We start from the raw sequence: 11,124 nt of genomic DNA, 5'->3' as shown, positions 1-11,124 counted from the left end.
CTTCCCTAATTTTGTTGTTGCTGTTTTTGTTTTGTTTTCACTGCTCCAGGGCTAAGCATAATGTCTGGCCCATAGGAGAGGGATATCTATAGTATTAGTATGTTTCTTGCATTCTTATGTGATTCCATGAAAATCAAGATATCTGAAGATGAACTTCATTTATCCTTTAGAATTATTTTGCCCTACTAAATTCTTTCACTATTGTTTACTCAGATGTGAATACTCAGAATTTTTTATTGTAAAGGTATTGTTTAAAAACATTCCTGAAGCTTTACTTACTTTGAAAATTGAAAAGCCTATAGAAAAGTTGAAAGAGAGCACTGAATTTCTAGATACACTTCATCTAAATTCACCAATTATTAATACTTTCTTTTTTCTTCTTCTACTTTCTTCATGAAAATAGTAGGCATCATGATTGTAATCTCACAGTTCTTCAGACTTGTTGCTCCTAAAAGCATGGACATTCTCTTGTACAGATTAATACTCCTTACTCAGGAAATTTAGCCCATGAAAAATTGACATTCATAAAATGTTTCTGAGTTAATATATAATCCGGACTCAAATTTTTCCGTTTATCCCAGTAACTTTTTCCCCTTCAGTTCTTTGTGTTGTCATGTTTCTTTAGTCTCCATTAGCCTAGAGCAATTCCTATCCTAGCTTTTTTTGTTTTTTATGAAACCTTTGAAATGTCTAGGTGAGTTATTTTGTAGAAGTAAAAGATTCTACAATTAAGGGTTTGTCAGAATACTAAATCTTTTTTTTTAAATCTTTTTTAGCATGATCCAACAAAGAGTGCATATCAGCTTGTCCCATGATTAATTTCATTTCTTATGAAAGTGATATCTGTGATGTTTCTGCAATATAAAGTCTTCTTTTTCCCCTTGTACATAGCAATCCTTGGGGTAATACTTTTGAGACTGTGACTACCCTGTTCGCCAACTTGTACTCAGTGGTTTCAGGATCCACCAATCATCTTTACCAGAATATATTTTTACATTAGAGGCTGAAAATGATAACTTTATAATCTATCTTTTATAATAATTTTATAATCTGTTCTTTCTATAGTTAGTTGTGTTTTTTTTGTAAAGATGTGTACTCTCCAGTGTAAGCAGAGGGAGTTCATTCATGCCCCTATCAGTGTAAAATCCCTTCCGTATTGCAGGAGCAGTGAAAAGATCCTGACACATCTTTCATGTTCTCTGCCTTAGTCATACAACCAGTTATTTGTGTAGAACCAAATTCTTTCATTTTTTTTTTTAGCAAAATTGTTTTTGATTCTTCTTTACCTTTCATACCTAATGAGTATCCTTCTATTCAGTAAAATTTTTTTACATTAAGTGCTTACTATGGACCAAACACTATGTGAGGGCTGAATATAAACTATGAACAAGGGTGGTTACATTCCCATCTCGTGTCTCAGAGGGAAAACAAATACACACATATATGCATGTGTGTGTGTGTGTGTGTGTGCTAAGTATCTTGAAGGGAAATTACATGCTGTGTAATTACATGTCTGTCGTGCAAAATGAAGTGGCTTTTATGTTTGAATCTTTCTCCCTCTCCACAGACTTTCAGAACATTTCCATGTGGTTTCTTCAGTGGGGTAGCTGGACTTTCTAGTGTTCACTCAGAATTCCCAGAAGTACAAAAGGGAAAGCTTGTTACAGTTTTCAGGGATCCTTCAGCTCTTTGCCACTTAGGCACCTCTTAGAACCTTTCCTCCATAAAAGAAAAATTCAAATTTATATTTTATGACTGCATTAATATAAAGATGAATATATTAGTGTTAGAAGCTAATTTTTCCTTTGCTATGGAAATTTATTTTTCCTGGTTTTTAAAGGAATTATAACACTGTTATGGGCCATGGAAATATTGTGGACCCAATGTCACACATTCTGTTGTGTTCCTAGTTAAATCAAGTCACAAGTGAGCCCTGGAAGGCGACTACATAAGCCAGGAAGTACAGTTCACTGGAAAATAGTTATTACCTTTGATTATACTACAGTTTCAGGAAAGAATGTATTAACCTACTGTCTTACTTTGTATGGAGCGTGTACAGGATCTTTGTTCTCACATAGCTTGATTAGGGTTTATTTTTTGCAGTTGTTGTGCTTGTTTTTTAAATGGTATTTACTTTTTTTTTTTTTTAGGAACGTCAGGAAAACCTCAGTAACCTGGGTGGTGGTCAGTTTGTGTACTTCAATGCTGATTTTCAACCTCCTCTTTGTGTTTGGAATTGAAAACTCCAATAAGCCCTCAAAGGCAGATGGTGCTGAGAGAAAAAATGACATGCAGAACGAAGTGCCTCAATCAGACCTTATAGAAGCCAAATCCAACCCCACATGCACTGTAATCGCGGCTTTGCTGCACTATTTTCTGTTAGTGACATTTACCTGGTCTGGTATCAGCGCCACACAACTCTATTACCTTCTAATTAGGACCATGAAGCCTCTTCCTCGAAATTTCATTCTTGTTATCTCTTTAGTTGGGTGGGGTAAGTGTTTACATCTCTACTTACTTAGGAAATTAATTTTGTAGTTATCCTTTAACTCGAACAAGCACCTATGGAAGGTCTCATAGTACATGGAAAATCCAATAAAAATTAAGAGTGCCTTCTGATTAGTAGGTCATATTTCTGGGAGGCAGATAGATATAATGAAGGCAGCTGTCCTATACTCTAGGATTATTTATAACAAACTTTAGGATGTTAATTTCCTTTACCATCGCCATTTATTTGATTTGTGATTTTATACCACACATAACTTCCTAGGTACTTTAAAAGAAATTCTTCAAAAAAGACATTCATTGTGACTCTTTATGAAAACTATTTTGAAAACTGTGTGGGGTTCCAGCAAAAGAGAATTGTTTTAGGGATATCTAAATCTAAATATATTCAAGTGAAAGAGAAATTAGGCATCTTAAGAATGGAAATTGTGGTAAGAGTCACTAAGAAATCTGAAATAGTACAGTACTGGCATGAAAGCCAGCACTTAAGTGGAAAGAACACCTAGCAGAGGAACACTGTCCACTGTTGACCAACATTTGTAAGATATTTCGCACATTGGAAGAGACAATACATCCTCAAAAGGGTCAGATGCATAATTCATTCATGGTCTTTTATAATTAATCCCAGTGTGGGGTGAATTATTAATTCTTTGCCTCTCTTTATCACAGGGGTCCCAGCTATAGTGGTGGCTGTGACAGTAGGAACTACTTATGCTCTGGCTAAGGAGAAGTCAAATTGGGAGATAAACTACCGTCAAGAGCCATTGTGAGTTTATATTTTTTAACTGTCCATGTCTTTGACAGAGCAGTGTAACTACTTAGTGATGTTGAGTCCAAGAATCACTGTATACATCTCATTTTATAAATACAATATTAAATGAGTATTTCAAATTCTCAGAGAACATTACATATTTAAAATACATTAAATTTTTTAATTAACAGGTTTTATCTTTTATTACATTTTACAAATTTTAATTATTTTAAATATTAACAATAAAATTTCAGCATCCAAATTTTAGCAATTTGAGTATAGGGATAGTAATTTCTCAACACCATTAGCTGTTAAGTAGATTCTGTGGTCATTTAATTGCATATATGTGATCTAACTTACTTTTGAATGACACTGCTAAAATCAACCAGCTATAAAGCAAAATAAATCTTTTCATGAGTTTTATACTTAGGGCTTATAGGTTAGGTAAATGTGAGGTTCCTTATATTTAGTTAAAAATGATTGGAAGTCTATAACAATAAGGAATTAAAAAATGTATTTGACTGTTTTGCTTCCATTTTATCTTTACAAAGTGTGAAAAATTCCTAGATGGCACTTTTGTTGATAGTTTAAATGTAATTAATTAAAAATTAAATAAAGCTTATTTTTAAATGTTACTAAGGTGATAAGCCCTGTAGACATGCTAATTTTTATGAACTATAATTTCAGTTGTTTGCCAAGTTTATGTGGTTTTGAAAATCCTAATAATTAGTTATTTCAGTGTTATTGACATCTGTTGGCTCAAAACAATACTATCTTTTCTAAACATTCCAGAAAAGGTGTATTAGATTTTAGTTTACTAGTAGTATATATGAGGGTGTCTATTAGCCTATGTCCTTACTTGTATTAGTAATACACACTTCTAAATGCCTGGTATTTTGTAACCAGAGTTATTTGTAACATGCTAAGTTAAGGCTTTTCAAGTTTGTCAGATATCCCTGTGGAAGCAACAATTCTTTGTGGTATCTGGGTGCTTGCTCATTTCCAGGGTGACCAGGCCCACCAGTAGAATAGGGAACTCTTTGTCTCACTTGATTTTAGGAGCCTAATAGTCTAGGAACTATTTTGTTTGTTTAATTAGAACTAAACATAGTTTAATGAGTTAAAACAAAAATTTTTTAAATGTACTTTATTTATTTATTTATTTTTAAAGATTTATTTATTTATTCATTCAGAACTGGGGTATAGGCCAGAGGTGCAGGGCGGTGAGAGGCTTCATCAGAGTCAGAGTGGGGAACAGAACAGGTAGATCATTGAAGTACACTGCTCAAGGGAGATGTCTGCCTCGCCATGTGGTCACCTCCGGGGCAGGCGGGGATTGAACTCATGCGGAAGAGCTTTGGGTTCTTGGTGCTATGCTTTAACCCGCTGCACCACCAGGGAGGGCCCTAAAATTTTAATTCCACAATTAGAGATCATCAATAAGATGTGAAATCTCATGAGGGGAGTAATTCACTGTAACTAAATTATTAACTTTCAATTCTAGCCCAGGCACATGTCTAAACTACTCATATTATAAAAGCCTCCAGAAGAAAGTACCTACTGCCTTCAATTTGCTCACATTAAGCTATTAATAACTGAGTCGAGCATTCCTGTGTATAGTATTAGATGCTAAGAAAGGCACTAGGTAGGCCCTCCCTGGTGGCACAGTGGGTTAAAGGATAGCACAAAGAAATTAAAGCCACTTCAGCATGAGCTTGGTTCCCACCATACCCACAGGTGACCCGCATGGCGTGGCAGACCTCTCCAGACCCGCCCACTGCTCCCCTCAGCAATGTACTTTATCAGTCGGCCTGTTCTGCTCCCCACGCTGTCTCTGGTGAAGCCTCTCACCGTCCCTGCACCTCTGGCCTGTACCCAGGTTCTGTATGCATAAATAAATAAATCTTAAAAAAAAAAAAAGGGCACTAGGCAACTGATAATAATAGAAGTTGGGAAGAAAAGAAAGGATGTGTAATGTGAATTTCTCTCATCTTGGACCTTTCCCCCTGCTTTCTACCTATACATGGGCATCAAGGGCACCTTTCTTTAGTGTATATTTAGAAAGAGGAGGGATTATTTTGGGTTTTCCTAAATTCTCTCTCTAGGATTTATAGTTCAGTAACCCATGCTGCCCCATCACTATTCCTAGCTCTGCTGGGACACAAACCCCCTAACTCAGTTTCCTCAGAAGTATTGTTTTCTCTGCCAGGATCCATTAAAGAATGACTTCAGGGCTGGTCACGCTCTTCCATAGTGGTCTACTCCCAACTCTCTGTACTACCAATCATTTAGGTTATTTCAGGCTTTTCTGAAGGCCTGAAAAAAATGTGATATCATCTTGGGAATTTAAAATGCTGAAGGGGATTTTTTTCCAAGTGTATGCCGTATATGCTAATCAAGTTGTCTGTGGAAGAATATTTCATGGCAGAATCACTAAGGAGTTGAACATTTTTTCTGAGGTCCACCTATAATGCTTTCCACAGATTTAACTCCCAAGTGTGACTTTCCAATCTCAGTTCTACAAATTCCACTCCATAACTACAAGTTAGTCTCACATATGATGTATCCCTTTCCTTAGCAGTCTGTTTCTCAAAATCTGAGGGTGAGGTTTTTGTTTTTGGGGTTTTTTTTTAGATAACAAAGGGAAAGGCTATCTAGAGAATAAACCCACAACCATCTCTCCAACTAGTACAAAGGATCAGGGGTGGTGGGGAGTCCCCTGTGTCAAGAAGACAGGGCCAGCTCTCTATCCCTTCCAGGTGTCCCTACGTGTTTGAGGTAACTGAGGAACTGTACAGACACATGTGTCTGTGCACATGTGCACACACAGGTCTGTGGTGCAACTACTAATTGTCAGAAATTGTGTGTAAAATTTAATAACTCAACATTCATGCAGATGAAATATTTACCTGTTAAATTTTTCATTTGCACGTCTACCTTTATTCAGTAGAGTAGTGATTGTTAACTTATCCTGTCTTCCCTTTTAAGCTGTGGTTCTCTAGTCTGCTTAGAGAAGCAGTGCATTCATTTTTTCATTTCAAACTTTCGATGGCCACTTGCTTAGTCACTTAGAGCTTCTGAAGATGTAAAACTATTTCTTAGGATTTCGTTAAATTCTTAGCTGACTGCCTTCCTATGTCTTCTATTGTGGGGACTGCAAGACGGAGGCTTGTGCTCCAGTTACAGATGAAAAGAAAGGGAAGCTTGAAGTTCTGAAGATAAAGGATTCATTCTTACAGTTTTATTTAAGCATGGGCCTGTTCTATCTATGAATATGTCAGTGGCACTCTTTTAGATTTTTTAAATTCGTTACAGAAACTTGAACTTCATCCCAGTTTCCTTCTAGGTTCATTTCCAATGATTTATGTTATAACAACATTCCAATACAAAACAATTTAGAAGTCCTTGGCATGTGTAGTAATAGTGGTTTACCTGCCGAAGAAAGAAAACACATTAACTGAGTGTTAAAAATGTGCCAAGACTTCTCATTTTATTTTGTTTGTGCCCAAATGCCTACCTGACCCTTACTGTTGGCTAATATGACATCTCCTGTTCTTCCCTCCCAAACCTACTCTTCCTATTTTCTTCTTCTTCTCAGTTAATGGTAATTTCACTTTTCCAGGTACTCCGGCCAAAGACTTTGGAGCTATTCTTAGTTTTCCTATATCTCACAACCAAACTGTCAGCAATACCTTTTACTTTACTTTTAAATATACCTAAAATCAGACTATTTCTTAATAGTGTCCTTACCAAAGTCACCTGGTAATTGCCATACAGTCCTGGCATATTTCCAACGTGTACACTTGCTCTTCTCTTAACACAGCATCTATCTAGAGTAATACTTCTGTAATTTAAGAAATATCTTCAGGTTTCCCCCTCTCACTGAAAGTACATTTGCAGTAGTCACCTATAAAGTCCACTCATGAAATTTTGCATCTTTTTACTAATCCTCTTTATTTATTCTGTTCTAACTTCACTAGATTCCTTGACATTCCTTAAACTTTCAAATCAGGGCCTTTGCCCTGGCTGTTCCCTCTGCCTGTCTGAAAGACTCTCATTTACTTCAGCCCTTTGCTTTTACATATCATTTCTTTCCATGAGACTTTTTCTTCTATTTAAAATACCCCACCCTCCGCCCCCGCCATGAACGCAGGTGCACACATACATATGTAGTGATACCTACTCTCATTGCCTGCTGTTTGTCCCCTACTTGTCACCATCTGGCATAGTATGCATTTTACTTGTTACTTTTGTCTATTTCTCTGCACTAGAATAAATTCATGAAAGTGTTTAGTTAGTGTTTTTGTTAATATACTGGTATCTAGAAAAGCATCTGGCAAATATCATGTATTCTATAAATAATTACTCAATGAATGAATTAGTTCTTACTACAATGCCAGGAGATTGAGTAATATGCTTAACAGATGAAGAGAAAAAACCACCAACAAAAGCAACAACAACAAATCCTAAGTAGCTGTAATGAGGTTAACTACATCTTAAAATGTTTTCAATCATTAAACTTTTTTTTCAAGATTTATTTATTTATGCATACAGAACTGGGGTACAGGCCAGAGTGCAGGGGCCATGAGAGGATTCACCAGAGACAGAGTGGGGAGCAGAACAGGCAGATGGATGAAGTGCACTGCTGAGGACAGCAGTGGGCGGGTCAGGAGAGGTCTGCCAGGCCATGCGGATCACCTCTGGAGTGGGGATTGAACTCATGCTGAAGTGGATTTAGCTTCTTAGTGCTGTGCTTTAACCCACTGCACCGCTAAGGAGGCCCTCAAATATTAAACTTTTATATTTTAAATTGGATCAATTTTTGTTGAGCTAATGTTGGTTTACAACACTATGATTTGGGGGTATAGGTTCATATTCTTTATATATATATATTACCGCATCACACCTACCACCAAAGCAGCCATAATCCTCTGTAGTAGTCTATTGAATCCCCTCCCTGCTTTACTTTGTCTAAACCTCCTCCTCAGGTAGTGTCAATTCTACAGTCAGATTTCTTTTTCTTTTTTAAATTTATTTCTTTTTACTGAGGTTGTAGTATTGGCAGGCCCCCATCAGATAATTCCACCATAGTGCACCCACCACCAGTTCACCCATATTCCACTGCCACAGATCATTGCGTTTCCTTCCTTTTTTCTTCTTACTCCTACTCTCCCTCCCTGCATTCCGTAGTTGACTATCAAGAGTCAGGTTTTCAGCTTGTCTTTATCTGTTAGTTTAGTTACTTTATATTCCACATATTAATGACATTGTCCAGTATTTATCCTTTTCCATCTGACTTATTTCACTTAGCATTACCCCTTAAAGCCTCTTCCATGTTGCCACAAATGGCATAAGTGTTCTTTTTGATTGCTGAGTAAGATTTCATTGTGTGCATACACCATGTTTTCTTGATCCACAGGCTTATTCTGAGCACTTCAGTTGTTTCCATAATTTAACTACAGTAAACAGTGTTGCAATAAACACAAGACTGCAAGTTTCCTTTCAAATAAGTGTTTTGAATTTTTTCAGTAAATGCTTAGGAGTGGAATTACTGGATCAAATGGCAGATCCATTATTAATGTTTTGAGGCACCTCTCTACTGCTTCCCATAGAGCTGGACCAGCTTGCATTCCCAGTGGTGGTGTAAGAGGGTTCCCTTTTCTTCACATCCTCATCAGCACTTATTGTCTTTTTGATATGACCCATTCTCACAGTTGTGAGATGCTATCTCATTATAGTCTTGATCTCCATTTAGCCAATAATAAGTGATTGTGAATATTTTTTCACAAGAACTCATTTTTCATGAGTTCTTTGTATATCTTTGATATCAGTCCTTTGTCAGATGTATGGTATGCAAATATTTTCTCTTACTTAGTTAGGGTATCTCTTCACTTTAGTTTTTTTTTTTTTTCTCACAGTGTAGAGCTTTTTAGTTTGATGTAGTCCCAGCTGTTTATGTTCTCTTTTGTTTCCTTGTTGTTGGGGGATGAATCCCTATAGGCATCACTAAAGCTTGTAAATGTTTTGCCTATGTTTTCTTTGATGTATTCTATGGTTTCAGGTTTTACATTGCATTGAAGTTTTTGATCCACTTCAGTGTATGGTGTGAGGTCGTTGTCTTGTTTCATTCTTTGGCATGCAGATGTCCGATTCTCCTGACACTTGTTTATTGAAGAGGTTATCCTTGTTCCAGTGTATGTTTTTTGCTCCTTTGTCATAGATTAACTATCCATATATATGTGGCTTTATTTCTGGCCTCTCAATTCTATTCCATTGGTCCAGATATCTGTTAAACATTAAACTTTTAAAAATGGTCATTAATAAGGAACTTCTTAAATCATATATATATATAACAAAATCATGTGCAGCTGTAAAAATATTGAGAATAGTCTTATATTCTGAAATGGAAGGATCTCTAAGACATGTTGTTAAATGAAGTATAGAGCTATCATCATTTGTTATCAGTTGATTAAATCAGGGATAATTAGGTTAGGCATGCATAACCTAAATCTGGAGTAATTCACAGGACATAATGACTACCATTGGAGCTAGAGACTATGTGACTAGGATTAATATAGGAGAGAATCTTGGCTTTCTTATTTTTTCTTAGTTAGGCATTTCATTAATTAATTTATTTTTAATATTTATTTTCTTACATTATTGTTAACTTTTGGACAGTATTTGATTTCTCCCCTCAGCTGTAGTCCTTGTAGTTCTCCAACCACCAATGCACCCATGATCCATCACATAGTCTTTTGTGTTCTTCCCACAAAAGTGTCTGTTTTGACACTTTCCTCTCCCCGTCCCCTGCTGTATGTCTCAGATCTTGGTCAACTTGCAAATTTTGTCTTTTTCTTGGGGAATCAGTGTTCTCTATGAAACTTTGTTTCTTTTAAATTCAAAGCTATCTGGATGTACTATATATTTATTAAAAACAAATAAATTGCCTAGAATCAGATACTTAGTGAGTGACAGAGTGGTATTTATTATAAATTCAAGACTGCCTGGCTCAAAACTCTTTTCCTTTTCAATGATCTCTACGGTATGACAGAGAAAGATAGCACAACCAACTCATTGTATTTTTCTAGTGAGTTTAATTCTTGAAAGTCATCTAAAATATATAGAATACCAAAAAAGTATTGACTCTTAGCAGGCCTTTCAGTACAATGGATATCAGTAATGCTAACAGGATAGGGAGCCAGTGTGTATATCTTACCTGGTATTTCTTTTCTCTCCATAGTTGCTGGCTGAAAACTTTTGAAAATGACAGTGTTCTACAAAGTCCATTTTTATGGTCATTCATCATGCCTGTGACCATTATCCTCATTAGCAATGTTACTATATTTATTATCATCACAGTCAAAGTGTTATGGAAGAATAACCAGAATCTGACAAGGTAAGATTCCCAGGTTTCCTGACAGTTTTCTGTCGGGAATGTCTCATCTAGTACATAAAAGCAGAGTACTACACATCCACAATTTCTAGAAGAGTTTTCAGACACTGGACAATGTCATGGATATGAGGTTTGCAGAACATAAACATAAACTTTGTCTCAGAAATAGTCTCATCTTCTAGCATCTCTACATAATATATACCTGCTGAACTATATAATACACTTGTACTAGATAAGCCCAACTGAAATCTAAACCTACTTCAAGAAAAAAGGTTTTCTCCAAATCCAACATTTATGAAATAATATTTGAATAATTTAAAAAATAAGAGTATGTGAGAAGATGCTGGTAACTGTATTTAAAAAATTTTGTATAAGCTATTATTTTATAAGCTAATAACTTTAGGCTGTATTTTACAAGTTGAATCACATAGTGTCTTTAAAATTTCTTAATTTGTTACAGTAGTAAACAACTTTT

General features: G+C 35.9%; 1 protein-coding gene across 1 annotated transcript in view; it reads left to right on the top strand.

Moving 5' to 3' along the window:
• ADGRG7 (adhesion G protein-coupled receptor G7) overlaps positions 1–11,124 on the top strand; it is a 43,706-nt gene that overhangs the window by 27,918 nt on the left and 4,664 nt on the right. The window contains exons 12-14 of the mRNA XM_004675475.1: positions 2,151–2,494; positions 3,175–3,271; positions 10,497–10,652. Of these exons, the coding sequence (XP_004675532.1) occupies positions 2,151–2,494; positions 3,175–3,271; positions 10,497–10,652 (597 nt within the window). The remainder of the gene's footprint in view (positions 1–2,150; positions 2,495–3,174; positions 3,272–10,496; positions 10,653–11,124) is intronic.

This window comes from Condylura cristata, unplaced genomic scaffold (genome assembly GCF_000260355.1).
Source record: "Condylura cristata isolate star-nosed mole 26May11 unplaced genomic scaffold, ConCri1.0 scaffold00003, whole genome shotgun sequence".
Lineage (NCBI taxonomy): Eukaryota > Metazoa > Chordata > Mammalia > Eulipotyphla > Talpidae > Condylura > Condylura cristata.
The sequence above is the reverse complement of the archived record's forward strand: the minus strand, read 5'-3'. Positions and strand labels throughout refer to the sequence as shown.